This window comes from Melospiza georgiana, chromosome 7, assembly GCF_028018845.1.
Source record: "Melospiza georgiana isolate bMelGeo1 chromosome 7, bMelGeo1.pri, whole genome shotgun sequence".
In the NCBI taxonomy this organism is placed as follows: Eukaryota; Metazoa; Chordata; class Aves; order Passeriformes; family Passerellidae; genus Melospiza; species Melospiza georgiana.
The window spans coordinates 14,762,941-14,782,084 of NC_080436.1; the positions used below are offsets into that span (position 1 = coordinate 14,762,941).

General features: G+C 39.1%; 1 protein-coding gene across 1 annotated transcript in view; it reads left to right on the forward strand.

The window, feature by feature from the left end:
* The window catches only part of BMPR2 (bone morphogenetic protein receptor type 2), a 103,785-nt gene that overhangs the window by 50,502 nt on the left and 34,139 nt on the right, over positions 1-19,144 (forward strand). Inside the window, exons 2-3 of the mRNA XM_058027629.1 lie at positions 1,390-1,563; positions 2,815-2,994. Coding sequence (XP_057883612.1) covers positions 1,390-1,563; positions 2,815-2,994 — 354 coding nt within the window. The remainder of the gene's footprint in view (positions 1-1,389; positions 1,564-2,814; positions 2,995-19,144) is intronic.

Here is a 19,144-nt window from a genome sequence, read left to right on the forward strand (position 1 = left end):
TTAAATCAATTTTTCACAAAGGCAAGTTATGAAAGGGCTTATCTTGGTGCAATTTGAGCATTTTGTAAACAACCAGATCTTGGATGGCCTTAGCCCCACTCAGCTATCATATGCAAGCGGTTTTAAAACCTTCCTACTGTCCCTCAGAGCAGATGTGTCCTATTTCACAAGGCTGTATACTTTTGTCCCATTGTGTCTTGCAAATTATAATTCTGTGACAGTTTTTTTCTCCTTTGACTTTTCACAAAGCGAGTCAGATGCAGCTCCCTTACGGCAGTGGGTGCTGTCCTTTGCTGCGCTGTCTCTTGGCCGGTGCCGTGTCACGGAGCAGAGAAGGCAGCGCAGATGCTTCACGCCTGGCATACTCAGCTGTTCTGAGAATAAAACTGCAGCGTGCAACTGGCAAGTTCTGCTGCAGGCAGCACGTGCTGGCTGTTCATGTGTGACCTTTTTGTACTCAGTAACTTGACTAACTCTGCTCAGAGAGTTTTTTTTAAAAAATCAGATGGGAAATTTAGGCAACTGACTTTCTGACCAGAGTTCAGAGAGGTGGGTGAGCAGCATGGACTGCCAGCCAGGTTCTTGGAGTGTGGGGAGCTGCAAGGGATTGAATTACGCTGGCTTAAGAAGTTTCTCTCTCCTCAGCTGAAAGTTTTGCCCCCACTGAGCTGACATGCAGCTCAACTGATCACACATGCTCTGCCAGACCAGTAGAAAAATCAGCTAAGTTGTGCTATTTTAATTACTGCTGCCACACCGTAAACTGGGAAACACTGAATGCTGGCCTGAATAGTGCAGCAATCTATAGTTGTCTCAGCATAAAGGAATTACAAATTTTGACTCCTAATGAATAGTAACAGCCTTAAAAGTCAGACACGTGTATCCAGGTCTCTTGGTTTTTCTTACCCAATCACCCCAGCTGGTGACACAGCGAAGCAGTGTTCTTGCAGTAAGTCTGCTTGGCTGAAACATGGCTTCTCTGGGAGTAGTGCTGAAGAATGATCAAAGAAATAAACCATCTGTGAGAAGATATTTTATACAGGACCTTTAATAATTTACAATTACATATGCTATAATTTTACTTTAAGTTCAAAATCTCTTTTACCCAAAAGACCAATCTACTTCATCTTGCATCTTTTTGCTGCCAATGCTTTGATGGGAGTTAAAGAACTGGATGAAATCTAGTTGTTGAAAAATGTACTACAAATTCTTACTGTGATTGGATGTTTGCTGAGCTGTACTTCTGAATAGCATCTAAGTGCCTTGTAGTTACTCATCTAGCTTTTTTTGAATGTATCTTTTCAGAAGACCTTAATCATCTCTTTATTAAAGTTAATATTTTATGCATGGAATCACTGACAAAAATGAATTTTCTTTCTTTGGCTAAAGCTACCCAGAGTGAGGAGCGGCTGTGTGCATTTAAAGACCCCTATCAGCAGGACCATGGAATCAGTGAGAGCCGAATCTCCCAAGAGAATGGCACAATTTTGTGCATGAAAGGTAGTACCTGCTATGGACTTTGGGAAAAAACAAGAGAAGGAGACATACATCTTGTAAAACAAGGTATGTAACAGTTCTGTTTTAATGCAGTAGTTTTGTTACTTATTTCCCTTTGTGATCTAGCCATCTCATCCAAAGCTGCCCAGGTGCAGAACTAGATTTCTTGCACATTGTTGAAATGCATAATTTTAAACTCCCATTTAACTATTTTAAATGTGAACAGAATGTTTGTTTGAAATTAATAACTTCTAAAAGAGACCAAAGACATCAATGTACAGTTGAAAGAAGAAGTATTCAGATTTCTTCCTCGTCCAGAGGAAGATTACTTTCTTGAATTTCAGTATATGTATTGATGTAATGATAAATTTAGCAGTAAGTGTCTTATTAAGTAAAAAAAATATATATTCATATTGATTGGATGTTTGCTTACAAAGGAAATTGCAGCTATATTTCAGATATCAGTGCTGCTCTGTGAGGAGAATGAAGGTAGGAAGTGTGGAGGGCCTTGCAATTTCTGGAGACACGTTTTGATTATGATTCTCAGGGATTCTTCTCTTTTTTACTTGGATGCAAGTTAATGTAGTATAATGCTGAATGAAAATGCAGCTGGTGTTTACAAATAGCCTGTGGAGCTGTAGTCCATGATTCCTGTTTGATCTGGCAGTCTGCTGAAGGGAGCAGCTTGACTCCTCACCTCTCCCCACTGCTGCCCCTTTCCCTTCCAGGTATTTGTGGATAAATGACATTTAACTGCTGTTGACCATGCTTGGGAATGAACAGTTGCTGCAGGGACAAAGGACCTGGTATGAACCAGGCAATAAGCTGTGGTCCTGTAGAAAAGTCCAGTGATGCTGACAATGAGGAAGGGCAGAATTTTGAAAATTATGCAAGAAGAACCAAGCTGTAGATGCAGTCTTGTGGCATAAGGAAGAGATTGGGTCACAACTCATTTAGTCTGTTGACTAGAAAATGGTGATATGGTCTGTGATATCAGAGAGATGAGGAATAGCATATTTCTGCTTAGAAGGCTCAGGAATTCAGATTTTATCATAGTAAGGCAATAGCTGGACATTGGCCTTCTTCCCTGCCCACATTTTCTTCTCCTTGACCATGGGGAGTTCTAAAAGAATTTTTAGTTTTTAGTTTAAAAGATGGTAGAAAAGTCAGACAAGCAGATTATGATAACTGTTCCCACCCCACTCTGTAATGTTTAATCAGGTAATGTATGGATTTCTGTAGGTGTGTTGATCCAGTCAGTAGAATTAATTTTATTATTACTTGGGGGAAAAAAAAGTCATTTGCTTCTTTTTGCAGGTTGCTGGTCTCATATAGGAGACCCACAGGAGTGTCACTTTGAGGAGTGTATAGTTACCACCACCCCTTCCTTGATTCAGAATGGAACATACCGCTTCTGCTGCTGTAGTACAGACTTGTGTAATGTCAACTTCACAGAAAACTTCCCACCTCCTGACCCCACTGATACAACACCTTACAGTAAGTCAGATCTTTGTGTTTCTGTCTTTGCATGGTATAAAGATTTTAGGGAAAGAGCCTTCTTTTTGTGCTACTGTTAAATGTGAAACCTGTGATCTTTCTGTGTCACAGAGATGGCAAACAGAGCAGAGCCTTCCCTTAGGAAGTTTGTCACACTCATATTCCACATTGCTCCACAAATAATGAGCTAAATGCTTATAAGAGGATTGTTTGTATTGGCAACTGCTGAATACAGTTTATATTTTTCAAAATGGTCTCTAATCTTGTGTGTTTTGATATTTGGATGCTCAACCTCATAAGCCTGTGCAGGTATTCAGAAGATTCATGACTTTGTTGAGAAGAGGCCAGTGGTTTCATTAACACTATGGTACCTTTGGAAAGTTTGGCCTGTCTGTTCAGTCATAAATCACAGGTAGTTTTGGGATGGTAGAACTGGTCTTGTATCACAAGTTCTCTCTAACAGTCTCTGAAATCTGACTTCTTTCTTTGACATATCTCTGGTAAGGGCTAACTTCGACATGATGTTCAAAGAATATTAGTTTGAGCAATGTAATTTTCTTTTCAGTTATTTATTATCAAATCAGCCTAACATACAGATCCAAATCAAGGGATCAGACCCCTTAACCTGGTAAGACAGAAGCAAGATCATAATTAGCAGGTACACTGTTACACTGTGTTCCAAAAGTTAAGAACATGTAAAGAAGCTGAGTTAGTGGCCTAATCTAAACATTTGGATAACCTTCTCTAAATAAGAATTGTGAAAAGGAAGTTGAATAAAGTTAGGTATGTAAATGGAGGCACAACTGTTCTGTATGTCAAGAGTTCTTTATTGGTGGAAAGTATTTTGGGAAATGAAGGTGTGTAATTGGATAGCATTTACAGCTGTGGAATGCCAAATGAATAGCTTGTGTTTAGGAATGATAGTGTTTGAATTAGCTTCAGTGTGAAGATGCTGATAGTTATCACTGGTGCTTTCTAAAATGGCTGTAGGGTCTGGTATTTGTAAGGACATTGGATCAAAATGAGGGTTTGGTTTGGCATGCTAAAAACCAGTGGTCTTTAACTTGGAAAGTGTGTACAGTATGAATGGGTAAAGAAGTTGCTAAAACATTTGGTTGACAGTACTGTTTGTAGAAGCAGTGAACAATGACCATTTGGAATCAGTGTCACTGTGCAGTGCAGAACAGACTGTGCTTGACTTTGGTAAGAGTCATGCCCAAATGTAACTGGAGTTAGTGTTGTGCAGGGAAATTAGACAGGAGGAAGAACACCTGGAAAGGTAATTCCTTGTCCCTTTCTGTCTCCCCAAAAGAGGAAGACCAGGTTATTACCAAATGATTTGGGCTTGTTCTTCTCAAAGGATAAAAATTACAAGCTGAATTAATTCAGTTGTTGAGTGATAAGATCACCAAATAATTTTAAATGGATTTTTTGATACCAGAAGATCTATCTTGATTTGCAAAGGGGTGGGGGGGATGGGGTGGATTAAGTCTGTAACACAGTCCTTAATTCACCCAGCTGTAATTGAATGCTGCAGTGTACATTTCTACTGACTCAAACTGTTTTGTGTTATTGTGTCACCTTCCATTTTCATAATAGGCAAATTTGGCTTTAGGCATAAGCACAAGCAAAGGAGGTTGCTTCAGAGCACAGTGTCTGTCTGCTTTGGCTGGGCTAGGAGATGGAGATGGGCCATTCCAGCAGCAAGGATGGCCTTGTTTACCACTCTGGTGTTTTGTTTGTGAAGCTCTACCAATGCTGCATCTGACAGAGATGGGGCTGCTCCTGGCTGTTGACATCCAGCACTCTGGCAGCACCATTCTGGAGGTACAGGATACTTGAGAAAGCTGCAGGGGTGAAAAAGCAGGGAGGCTGCAGCACACAGACCCCTGCAGTGTTACTGACCCACATTCCAAGTGCTGTTGTGTTCATGGTTTCTCAGCTCCTTCCAGAACCCATTTTGGTGCTGTAAGATTATATTTTGGCACGTATATTAAGTACAGAATTCTTACTTTGGCAAGGTTGAGTTTTTATAGAATTGTTGGGAAGCTTTGTATTAGTTACTGGATACCTTTCTTGGGCACTCTTCCAGCCTTTCTGTTATAGTTGACAGAGTGCTGTGAGGACATTAGCAAGGTTAGCTGCACAGGCTGTGCCAATCTGTGTTTCCATACCTTTTAGATTATTAAATTGAACAGGTCACAGTCACATGGGAAAGCTTCTGCAGAAGGTTATTTCACTATAGCCTGTGAACTGTAAGAGCATTATTTTTCATCTGTATTTTTGATAAATAAAGTTCTTGAATGGCCCAAAGTAAGGTAGGAGACCTCCTGGAACTGTACTTATGATCCTGGAAATGTTGAAGTGGAGGTGATTGGTGTACAATTATGTGAAGCCTGATTAATTCAGCCAACAGTTAACTAAGTATTTGTAAATGGTTTTTTTCTCATTTCCAGTGAAATCATACAGAATAAAAAGTTCCTGGAATGACAAGCAGGAATTCAGCTGTAGTTTAAAAACTAATGGAACTTGAAGACCTTGCTGATGATACTAATCAATTTAAAGCTGAATTTTTAAGGAAAATTGCAGTTGTTCTTTTAAAGATGTTTCCTTGCAGCTATGTGAAGGATCTGTGGAAAAAGCAGAATACTGTTAGACCCTTGAGCTAAATCCACCCAGAAAAAGAATGGAATAAAACAATTACTTTATACAATCTTTTGGTTGCCATTTTTCTATGATACTTAACAGTGGTGTGTTGAAAGATACAGCTAGACCATAAATGATTCAAGAAGACAAAATTAAGATCTTAATACATGTTAGATATATCAAATTATCATTGTCATGACATATAGCAATTAGAAAAATTAAGTGTAGCATTTAAGATAATGCCAATGTTGTTTTTAGGATGTCAAAACATTTATCTCACAACTGTATCTATCTGTATCTGTGTAGAACAGAACTGTTTGTTGTTGTTTTTTTAAATTTATGTTTGATTAGAGTATAAATACATGTAATCCAACCTGTCCTGTAACAAAATTTTTATACAAATGAAAAATAAGATTGAGGACAAACAGGTTCTAGAAGCCTGAAATTTAATCCTTACTGCTTTCTAATGCACAGCTGGTAATTTAAAACAATCATACATCTGAGTAGTCATAACATCATCTCTTCTATCTTAAAGATAATCCAGGCAGATTTGAGTAGCTGTTGGTTGCTAATCCCTCCAGCTAGAATTTTGCAAATACTGTAGGATGGATGATAGTCTGGAAGCCACAGTCTGGAGTTATTAAAAAGGCAGAGATTAAGATAGCTGTTTCCTGATGCCAGGAGAAGTAGTGGTTGGAGAAGGGTGTTTGTTTCTCATTTCAAGATTTGCCTGTGGAGTTTGGAGCTGCTCAAATGCAGGTGTTCAGAAACAACCACTCATCCTCTATCTTCAACTTACACTTTTGCAAGACAAGGGAAAGTTGTGCTTTCTTCTTCTGTGATCAATCTCTCATGGATAGATTCACTCTTCTTCCATCTTATATTTTCAGCCAGTATGCTCATATACCCCTTAACACTCTCCAAAAGGGGCCAACTGTGGCTTCCTGGGTCATTGTGTTGAGATGTATTTACTTTGTTGGCCTTGTCAAATATTTAGTTTGACATGCTAAATATCTGCCTGTTATGACTACAAAATGCCTCCTAAATTCTGAGACTGTTTTGAAGACAAATTTATTAGTTCTTCAATCATTCATAATAGCCAGTTAAATAGAAATTAAGTAGCTAAAGACTTAAATTATCTCTCTTGTTGGTCATAGATATATTGCTGTAATGAAACATTCACATTAAAATAACATCAAGATGAAAGAGCAATTTTTAATTATTTTTTCCCTCAAGGCTGCTTCCTGGTGCTGCAAATAAATTAATGTAGCAGCAACTGAGTGTTAAGAATGTATTTTTCTATGACAGGTGATGTATTTGTGTGATATGTGGAAAAAATCCCTGGCAGCAACAGTTGAGCAGTTACTGGTACATGTGGTTGAATGTTATATAGGGTTTTCATCTCATAACAGCAAAAGGTGGCTGCTACTTTTGGAGGATTTAGGAAACCTCTTTTAAATAAGAGCGCTGATTTTTGGATAGAAAGAGACCACCTCACACTGTCAAGGAAGTTATTCTTCACTTTGTAACACTGATAACAGGCTTATCTTTCCAGTGTAACCTTCTTGCCTCTCTTTGCCAGCCTTCTTGCTCTGTACATGAAATAGCTATGTAAAAGTCTGTCTTGAAGGGTTCATGGAATTGTATGGAAACTTTGACATACACTGCAATTAAAAAAAAAGAAGTAATTACAAATGTATGTGGCTGGGACAGGTTAATTATGGTAGTAATGAGACAGTTTTCATTTAACTATTGTTTTTGAGAGGCAGCAGTTAGACTCATGTAGCTGTGGGCATGTGGCCCAATCTAACTCCCACTGAAGCTGAATTAGATCATGTCAGGGTAATTTTGGAAAGTTGTAACCCTGCTCACTCTCAGTTGTCTTGAACTGCTTTTTCTGGAGAACAGCATCCAATATTAATTTATAATTGAAATGCATTTACTTCAGCTGGGTTGCAGCACCTGAGCAGCTAAGTTTGTAGCTGATGTTTAAGCTGGTCTTTAATTTCTGATCTGCCTAATCTAAAAAAAACACTCTGTAAATAAACTTTTTCCTTCATGTGCATTATCCTTTTTGTTTTCAGGTAATTTACATGTAAAGAGGAAATGACAAACCTTTGCAAGGTGGCAGATCTTGGGTTTTAAAAGATGAAGGTGGGAGTGATCTGCACAAGGATTAAAACTTGTACCCTTGAAATGACTGGGAGTCAGTGAGGCAGCTTTTTCTTCAGTGAGGAGGCATTCTATAGTAAGACAGTAATTAAGGGCCTAAATATTTAAAAAAAAAAGAAATTTGCTTTGAGACAATTAAGCATTTGATGCAAGAGGATGATACTGTGCCTCTGAGGAAGTTGCTTTAGGGTGCTGTAGAAAATGAAGTTGCTGAGCTGCTGAAGGAGATACCAGTGAATGTGCACGGAGATTTCTTAGTCTCTCTGTTAAGAGATTGTATGTGGAGCAGCTGATGGAGGGGGGAAAATGAAATATAGGGCTTTTTTTAGCAATTTTTTAATATACTGGCTTCATTATGAAATATTTGGATTTTTAGCCAGCTGTTAACAAATGTGTATTCTCCTGAAACTCCAGTTGCCTTTCTGTCTAAAATTTAGTGCTTAGTGGGGTGTTTTTGCTGTTTATTTTGTTACCGGAAACTAATTAACTGTGGAGGGGGCTGTGACACTGGGTACACATTGCTACAAATGCTTAGTGATAAGATTTCAGAAACGTGGGCTAATTAAGGCTTTGTCTTGTATCATTGCAACTGAGGGAAAAGTGATGGTGGATTAGGGTTGGGGAGAAAGAGTAGAAGTGAAAGTTTTTGCAGGAAGCGCAGTATTAAAGCAATTGCTATAGAAGGTTATTTAGAAATTCAAGTGAAAGCCTTAGCTTCTGTAGAACCAGTGCAATGTTTTGCAAGTCTCTCAAGATAACTGGTAATGCTTGTCGAGTAACTTCAGCTTCCCATTAAAACTGAATCTATCAAAAGCAGAATCTCTTAAAGATTGTTGGTAGCAGCTCTTAGCTGTTCTAACTTCTAAGACATCATAGTCTCCTGAGATTAAATTTGAATCTTTACTGAATTTAAAAGTAAAGCTTTGATGTGAAATTGGAGTCTTGCATGTGAAATGTTAGCTGTGAAGGCAAAACATACTTAGGCAGAAAATTGTATGTGTAAATTTTTTCTCTTACAGAAACATTTAATCAGGAAGATGCAATTGAAGTGTTTTACTTGCACTGACATTGAAATGTTTTGGAAATGTTTTTAAATTTCTGCTATGCACCAAACCCACAAAATGCTGAAAACCATGTTAAAAGAACAAACATGTTTGTTTGAAAAAGCAGAAGCATTTCAAATATTATTTTTACAAAGACACCAATATCTCCAAACCCAAACACTCTTTTAAAATTTTTTCCTTTTACGAGTATGTTCCTTATTGCCTTGTTAGCCTCCTGTTGGAGCACACTTGGTGGGAAAGGTAACTGCAGGAATTAGTAGTGCATTGGGACCTAGAAGGCCATGAGCAAGGACCTTCAGCAAAGTTCTCTTAAAAATATGCTGGAATCTAAATTTTTTTGGATGCGAGGTGGGATTTTTTCTATTTCTTGACATTGCAGTGTAGTGTGTTTGTTAAGTACTAGATCTGTATTTGTGCTTTGTTTTAGGGGGCTAAATGTATTTTTCTTGAGTCCTTAGAGATTACAATTTCTCAAGTACGTGTGAGCATAACTTCTAGCTTATTCATTTGATACAATTGTCTGATCTGCATCTTTGTCACCCTTGAAGTAGCCTGCTTGTTTCTAGTACTCCACAGTGAATATTTTATTCATATTTAAGATCTAAAATTAAAAAGGGAAACACACATTTTTTGTAATGTAATCGCTGATTTTACCGTCTTCAGTAATAGTGAAAACGTGCATTTTAAGTTAACCAATATCTGTAAATAAGTGATTCACAGTCTGTTATCATGTGCAGTTCCTGAGGCACTAATTTGCATCTCAGCTGGAAGTTACTTGCTTATGTTTTATGCACTTCTAAGACTTTAAAGATCTGCAAATATCTTTGGGTAATACAAATATAGTAATGATGCTCTTTCCATTTACTGGGAATGCTGTGTACTGTCAGACTTTTATGTGTTGTATAATACATTCAATGTCATCTTTAGCTGATACCTTTTGTGACAGTATGTGTTGGGGCTTTATTGTGAATGCCTTACAGACACAAGGTAAAAGTAGATAAGGCTTCTAGGAATTATACTCTTTCAGAATGCTCTAGTGGAAAGCTGGACTGTAAATAATAAAGGTACCAGATAAGGAATTGTTTCACCTCATTTCAAGGCAAAGTGGAGAGTAGACAAGGGTGCTATACTTTTTATGTCTTTATTCACATGCTGCAGTATGCACTATAATACATATATGCCATATCATCGTTATTCTAAACAAACCCTATGCTGCTACTTAGTACAAATAATTTGGGAAATAGGTAGGAGAGCTCTCTGGAAGGCAGACTGACATATCAGTGCACTTTTGGATGACATAGATCAACAGGCTTTCCAATGGTGATAGGCTTCAGTAACTATTGCTCAAATGTTTTAAGGCAGGTGCTGTAAATTTTAATATTTCAGTGGGAGTTAAGACGACAGCTCTGTGAAAGCATTTCTCCTTTAAAGACTCATGAAATTTGTTTAGGTAACTCTGCTCAACAAAGCATACTCAACTGAATTAGCCAAGATAGTGTACATTGAAGTCATTGCCAAGCAAAATGGAAACACTGTTTATGTTTTGTGGATGTTCTGCTTGTCTGTGTCCCTGTGCTTTTTCAAATGTTTATTTTCACGTTGGCTGTGTTGATCTCCTGCTTTCCCTGTCTTGTCATGCTAAAGGCTCTTTGCACTGAGCCAGAATGGCAGAAATGGCTGTGCACAGGCTGCTCTGTGGCTCCAGCTCCTGACAGAGGGCATTAGCTTCAAAGTACTGCAGTTGTGTCTCCTGGGCAGCCTGGAGCTGCTGGGCTTGCTGTGAACACTGTTTCTCACAACCCCCTTTGTCCTGCCGTGTTACCCACAGAGGATTCCTCAGGAATTTTAGCGTGGCTCTGCTCTGGTTTTCTTGAACAGTTTTGCAATGAATGGAGTTAAGATTAAAAGGCACAAGAGCTCTGTGAAGTTTGATTATAAAGCACTGCTAGGTGTTGCCAGCTACTACTAATAAATTCCTACCCTATGCCCAGCACAGTAATAGCCTTTGTCCTCAGACTACTGGCATAGTAAGAGGCAGACCTGGGACTGGAGCTGTTAAGTGCAAAACAGAAGATCACTTATAAATATTGGGTCATTTGGTGTTCAGTGCTATTGGGCTCATCTGTGTAGAACAGTGTTTAGATCATGGAAAACCTTTCATGTCTTTTTCTTGCTCCTTAATTAGACATTTTCAGTAAGCCTCACTTGTTTCTGTACTATGTGCTAGTTTGCTGACAAAAATCTGATTCTCTGTCATGGTTTTGAAATAGATACAATTTATAAAGAAAGCTTCAGGTTCTTGGCATTTGATTTAGAATAACCTGTTAGCCAAGCTGCTTTTCAGTCTTACCTGAGTTGCAGCTGTAGCTCTGCACAATGCCTCAGAGGAGACTGAAAGTCCAGACAGACGCTTAAAATATGTTGGCCCTTCAAAGTTGGTCATTAATCACATTTCCTTATTGAGCCGTTTTTGATAATTTTTTTTTCTTTATCTGAAAAATAATGTGGTCCAGAAAATCCAATATATTACTTAACATTGATTTCTGGCTACTTTCCTTATGATACAGCAATCAGTGTATCTTCAGAGAGAGTGTGCTATCTGGAGGTAAAATGCTAATGACAGTGGCACGATCCTTGGAGCTCTAGGTAAATAAAGCATTTGCTTTTAAGAGTGTGATGTTGTTTCTAAGGACACTTGAATTACTTTTAGACAAAAGAGCTGGAGTGTTGTAGGTTAGCTGCCAGGTGGCTCCTGTGGAGCAGAGGCTGGCACAGAGCAGGGTGTGGGTGGAGATGGCAGCATTGCCCCCAAAGCAGGGAGCAGAGCTGCAGGCAGCCCTTGCTGGGTTGGATCTGGCTTGCAGGTGCTGCAGCCAGAGCCTCAACTTGAGACTGTGCTTATCTTTGTATATATGCACTGAGAGACTCTTCTTTGTGGATTTGATTTCTTTCTCAGCTGTGCTGGTGGATCACCTTCTGTTGGGGGTAGAAAAAGGGTTAGGAGCTATACTTGATGGAAGCCATGGATCATCTCTTTCCCTTCATCCTTTCATCATATCAGACAAAATCTTTGCATGTGGATGCATATTGGGGATCAGTGTTTTAAATTAGTTTTCCTTACAAGGAAAGGCTCACATCCTTATTAAAAGAGTGAATGGCAAATCAGCTAAGTGCCTCAAGTGTTTGGATTGTGAACATGTGACTAACTCTGGAATTCTCAATGTGAAGTTTCATAACTGGGCATCTAGGTCCTGACATATGTCATCCTTGCTATAGATATCTCCATTATTTCTAAAGAACTGAAATATCAGAGTTGTTTTGAAGTTGCCTGAGGTAATCTGTTGGCTTTCTGGCTAACAGAGTTCCTAGAGCATCCAGAACAATCATTGTGCTATCATGGTTGTGTTACCCCGATTATACACCACTTGCAGGCTTTTGCAAAGCTGCAATTTCTCAGATGGAATAACTCCTGTTGTTGCTGTCCAAATGGAAGATGATGGCAGTGTATTCACTAAAATCTTGGTGAAGAGTCCTGTGGATGTAATTGTACTTAAACAGGGATTCAAGTTGATACCAAAGTCTGTTTATATTTGTGTTGGTTGTATAATGAAGAAAGCTTTCTGTGGCTAATAGGTCAGACTAGGGTGTGGTGAGTTCCTGAAAAAGTTATAAAGAGACCTGAATGAAGTTACAAAGAATACAGTTCCTCAATCCATTACTACTTTTGTATACCCATACTGAGTATTTCTTTGTCTTTTTATTTTATCTTGGTATTTTGTGGTGTTACTTTTCTTAGTCATGTTGCAGTTTTGTTTTCTTTCTCTGATAGGTTTGGGAATGTTCCTTTCTTTCTTATGTATTGAATTAGCTGTTGTTATGTATACCATTCACTATTATTATTTTTGCTGGTTTGTATTTAATAAATAAAATGAATGGTGAGGTGTTGCTATGGACACTAATACATAAGCATTAGAGTTAGGACACCAAGTGTTGTGTCTATTTTTGTGTGCGACAGAGACCTTTTTTGCCTTGTTGTAATTCTCATTTGGACTGCATTTTGTGGTAGGAGATCTCATTTTTCATGTCAGCTGTTTGAGGTCTGCAGATTTTTTTTTTTTTGTACTTTAGCTTCCATGTTTTCAATATCAGAATAGGTATTGATCTTTCAAAAAGCCAAACATCAGATTTATTTAGATAGTCCATACATTTCTTTCTCAGAAGACCTGGTTTGCTTATCAGTGTTTTATTTTTGGGTATGAGATGTTTTCTTCTGCAACACATTTCTTAATTTGAAAGAAATCAATATATTAATTAGCCTTAAAATATAACTTACTGAGTTTCACCCTGTTTCAGTTTGTGTTCTATACTTCCATGCAGAATCAATTAATGGAAAAACATTTGCTGTATAGATATGTGTGAGAGAGAGAGTTAGGAATTCAATCTTTAAGAGCAAGGAATGTACTGAAAGAGGGAAGTGTGAAGATTTTCTATTACTTTTGTTTTTGTTTTTGTTTTTTTAATTGTGCTTTAGCTTTTTTCTCTTATTTTGAAGTAGAAAGAGTTGTAAATTTCTTAGAGATGTGAGTAAAGACTTCCTTTTCTAAGACATTAATATCAAATTGCAGTGAGATAGGAGTTTATGATCCCGTTCTTTTAAACTCCTTTGAGATTCCAGTGAGGTGGACTCAGATGTTGAATCACTACAGTTTAATGCATTTATTTGAAAGGTTGAGCCTTTCAAAATACTGCATATATGTTTCTTGGCATTATTATTTCTTGAAAGCTTCTGGAGTACCAGTGAATGATATTATACAGCTTTTGACTTTGGCCTGGAGTTTTGCCTTCCCTCGGCCTGGTGGCATGAGGCTCATTTAGGATCTGCTTGCAGGCCTCTAAGTGTTTTCTGAGTCTAGCAAAAAAATTCCTTGTTCCAGACATTGGTATTGACTTAAAGGTATATATAGTTGGAGCAAGGGTGTAAGGTATCCTCGCATCCTGTGTGAAAACACTTCTCACTTTTGTAATGCAGGAAATACAAGTGTTGGAGCTGTAGCAGTGAAAGTAGTTCTTTCCCCCTATGCCAAATAAAAATATTTATTTTTCTCTTATTTCTTTTTCTCTTTGAGTTGTGGTTCAGTGCGCTTTCTGTCTATGTGTTCACAAGCTGATGTGTCTGTCTGAAGGAATACACTGCTGATATGTGCTCTAAACAGCTGAACCAACTGTATGGAGCCACTGTGATCATTTTTGCTTGGCTGTAGCTGTTTCTCCTACTGAAGCATTAACCTGCTCTAAAAGTAGTGGTGCATGTAGAAATAGAGCTTTAAACCCCAATAAATTAGTACTAGTGTAATAAAACAGAAGCACAGTTTTTATGTATGTATTCCTTTGACCTGGGGGGTTTTTCTCTTTAAAAAAATGAAAACCGATATAATACACACATAAAAACTTCAAAAAGAAGCAAAACCCAAATCCACCCCCTGCTCTCCAATAGAAAAACCAGACAAAATAACCCCCAAGCATGGAGAAAATACCCACATTCACACCAACATGAACTCCTGACAGGGTAGACATTCAAACTGCAGGAAATACAAATTGGTTGTATTCAAACTGTGGTTCTGTTTTTCTCCATTTTTGTTCTCTGAGGATATAATTGCAGTGACTAAGGCAAAATGGATGATACTGAGCCTCAGTGTATTGCACTGAGCAGTGTTCTTCCTTTGGATGCAATTCCAGACTCTGCTGTTTCACAGTGCTGTGGGAAAGCAGAGAGAACGTGGTGAAAACTTACTGCAAATTAAGGCATGGAAGGCCAGAGAAATCAGTGACAGATGAACATTCAGAAAATATTTTAGCTGTTTTTTTGAGAAGTTTTTTCAGTGAGTCTGAAGAGTTACTGGAGTTTCTCTGTATCAGCAGGGTCAGCAGCCCCAACCTGCCCTGGTTACCTGCAGATGAGGCTGGGCTGTGCCCCCCATTGTGGGTTTGGGGGAGCCCTGCTCACCCTGGGTGAGCCACTCCCAGCTGCAGAGCCATTCATGGCATCTCTGGAGCAAGCTGGAGCTGTGTGGGGGTGAAATAAGTAGAGACTGCAGGCAGGAGCATCACACACACATCTCCGAGTGCTGTCCCAGGCCCTGCCAGCCCTGCTCAGGCTGGCACCGGCACACAGAGCCCAGGGAGGTGCAGGCTGTCCCTGGCCAGCTTTGGAGGGTTAAATGGGACACTTCTGCCTGGCACCAAGAGAATAGTGAGTAAGAGCAGTGGGAGGGAGTGCATCAAGGAAAAGGTTTGAAATTAATTTGAGATTTCAGTGTTTGGAGGGGAAAATTTTCATAATAGTCTTGAAATGTTAGATACCTGTGATGAAGACAATAATAATTAAATATTGCTAAGGGAGGGGAAACTCATAAATTGTGAATCATTGATTTCACTAGATATTCCAGAATAGACCAAGGGAAATAAAGTATTAAAGATATCAGTCTGAGCAGGTTCTCCCAACTCTGTTGAGCTTGATCCTACACTGAGCTGGTGTGTAACACTATAGTCTGTAGAAGACTACTCAGAGCAGGGAGTGGAGTTGAGCACAGTCCTACATTTAAGAAGACTCTGGCTGTGTTGTCACTGTGCCATGATTGCTGTGGAACAGAAATTTCCTGTTGTATAAGGGGACACAGCACTAAGTATTTGATTAGCTGAGATCGTGTGTCCCCTAAATGTTCATCACATGTTCATTTTATGCCTGCACACTTACACATGAGTTGGTAGGTGGACATAAGCAGGTAAATTTAGAGCTTTTTCTAGTTTTTTCTACCTGTATAAGAATTGAAATTACCACTTTTTAGGCATTGATAGTGCTTAGGCCAAAGCTGATGAGTAGCCTAGCGCATCTGATGCCAGAAGCGTGACATGAATTCCTTGCCCTGCCTTTGTAATCACTGTAATGGGTTATGTCTTATTCCCAAAAGTGCTGTTGGCATAATGCCAGCCTGTGTTATGATAGAGCAATTGAAATGAGATTGGAAGGCAGGCTTTTCCATTCTTTCTAGATGCTTATGGAATGAAACAGTTACAGGTAGGTGCAGGTATGTTCTTGCAAATGCCATCAGCTTCCACTTCTAATGGAGCTCTCTTTTGATTGTTTGGTGGAAATGTGGTCAAGTACTTGACAACTTCATACATTTTTGCAGTGGACTGGGCTCCTGACAGACCTTCCCAGGTGTTGAAACCTTTCAGGAAATGGCAGCTTAGAAAGAAAAGTAGAAAGTGTGTTGTGTAAGTGTCATGGAACTCACAGAACACTTGGATTTCCTTTTTTAAAGGATAGATTGGGAACCAGAACTCTTGTCTAAAACAATAATAAGACAATATCCTCTGAGAGGCATAACTGGTGCGATTACCTGTGAGTTGTTAGAAGGAATATGCAAGGAAAAAAAGGGGGGGAAAAAAAACCCAACTATGAAACTGTAGTTAAGGCTGAAAGCATGGAGTTGATTTGCAATCATAAATCCTCATTTTTGTCCTGCTTATGTATATTCACTTTGAGGAGGCTTACAGAGTTGCATATTCCTAAATCTAGACTAGTGATTGAGGGTGTCCTAAATTTCAAGTGACCAAACTAGGATGTGTTAAAAGTGTCTTCAATGAAGTGTAGAAATGCTTTGATGGTGACCAGTTGGGAACCAGAAGAGCCATTTGAAAACCTTGCCTATGACTGCATATATTTTGTGATGTGTTAAAGCAGGAGCACCTGTCAGAAAGGAGTCTGTCACAAGTTTAATTTTGGGTTTTTTTGTTTTGCAAAAAAAGATTTCTACTTGCTTAATGGGACTTGAGGTTTTTGCCTTTCATTTAATAGGATTTCATGGTACGGTCAGGATTTGAGTAAATTAGATTGACAGAAGACTTCTTTATATTCATTTTTTAAAAGGCTCCTTTTTCCATTGTAATTTCTACAGCATCTGTGTAAATAAGTGTCTTGTGAAGGTTTTAGACTTACAGTTTAATTGTACAGCATCATTGAAACAGCTGAAACCAATACTCAATGCTGTGACCAGTTCAGGGATTCATTTAAGGAAGTTTTTATTATGGAAAATATGTTTAAAGTAGAAGAGTTACAGAAGCCATATCATTCAATATGTTTTATTCAGTCTGTGAAGTTCATCTAGCAATCATGCAGATTCCAACATCGTTTGCAAGTCATTTCCATAGGATTATGAAATGTCTCCTCATGACCTATTCAGATTTGTGTTGAAATATTTATTCCTGGTTTGAAACAAGTTTGTTACTGTAGGGCAGACAGAACATGTTATACAAGTGGAGTCAGCTGTAACACGAATTGATAGCTTTGATGCCAGCCTTTGTACTTGATGGATGTATATTTATTTTGGCAGGGATGTTGCCTCAGATATGGTCCTTCCTCCCTCCCATGGCCTCCCTGCTGGCTGCTGGAGCTCAGCAGAGCCGTGGCTGTGCAGCACAGCTGTTGGGCACTGCTGGGCTGGAACAGCACCTGGGAGTAGGAGGCAAGGGATGCCTGAGCTGGCACTTGTGCTGCAAGAGCTGAACATCAAACGGTGTCTGTATTTCATCTGAAATCAAGCACTTAGATCTGTAGAGGGATTTTGCATAAGTGCAAACTAAGGATTGCTATTTATCATTATTGCCTTTTTCATCTTCATGCTATTTTAAAGTAATCAGAATAACCTTTGAAGTTAGGGGAGGTACTGTTTTTCCCATTATATAACTAGCTAACATAAAGCACTAAGAAGCAAAGTAACCTACCTAAGATCAGGCTGTTCTGTGTCAGAGCCAGAAACACAATCTAAGTTTCTCTTTGTTTTATATTTCAAGTTCTGGAAATTTTTTCTTTCCTTTAGGAAAAGAAAATGCATTTACACATATCTAAGGTGCACTTGTGTGCCCTCATACAAGATGCAGTTTTCTGTTTGAAGAAGGTCACTGCAGCTGGTACCTTGGAAGCAGAAGCTGTGTGGCACAGGAGGTTATTGATTTTGCTGGGGTCCTCGGGAGGTTAAAGCCTTTCTCCTCTCTGGGCCTCTCACTGTGTCAGCTCCTGCCCTGCCACGTGCTGGCCCTGCCACTGCCTCTTCCTCACAGGATTGTCAGGTTCCCACAGCCTTTTCTGTTCTTTGTTTCCTTCTGCTTGAGGATGTCCCCAAATAGCTGTACCTCCTATCTGTGCAGTATCTTTGAGAGGGAGGCTCTTCCTGCCCGGAAACCATCTGAATCTCCATTTAAGCAAGGACAGTAGAGGGAAACAGCCCTTGCTAAGGCCTCTCAGCTGGGAAGGAGAGGTGGCTTTCAGCAGGAACCAGGAGAGGTTCAGCTGCTCTGCCACCCTTCTCTGCTCACCAGCAGTGTCCTCAGGGATGGCCTGTGCTGGGTGGAACGGAGTGAGGAGCAGGACTGAGACTCTGAGGCACCGATGCAGACTGAGTGAGACTGCCAGTGGTCCTGGGGAAGAGAAGGGGAGATGCTGTTCACATGTTCTGCAGGCGCCCTGGAGTGAGGCAGGAGGGGGAATTCTGTCAGATCCCAACTTTCTGCTTCATCACTCAATTCCTTCTAATAACCATTTCATCTGGGACATACCTGGTAATACCAGTATAGAGAAATGTAATGGTTATTTTCATCTTAAAATTATGGAAGACTTCAAAAATTTTTTCCAGTCCTAGAAAAAGCATTTGCTAAAGTTAGAATATGGCCAGGGAGAGATGATGATTGGGGAAAATAAGAGAGTAAGTAGGTAGGATTAATGGGAAAACAGGACGTGTACATTCACGTTACATTCTCCTTCTAAACCATGATAGCAAGAGCTAGAGCAGATGTGTACCTTTTGGCAAAATACAGGCATTGTCTGAATTTGTATTAGCCAGACAAAACAATCTTTTACTAAGTGTGAATGTTTCTAAAATATCAGACAGGTTTAACTCACAACTTTGTAGTGTAGGCCTTCAAATTTAAATTTACAAAACCTGTTATGTACTAGAATGTACGCTCTACAGAGTTGTACTAGAAGTACAGAAATATGTTCCTGAATTAAAGAGAGTAGGAGAAGTTAAGTTTTAGTACTATAATACTTGCTACACTTGAGGATTACACTTGAGGATTACAATATTAAGCTGATTTAGGGTATTACATCTGGAATACCAGGACATAAACCAATCGTATAAGGAAAGATTTTGTCAGAACTCGTTCTTACCCTGTTTGTATTGATCTTGGGCTTCTACTAGAAACAGGTTGGC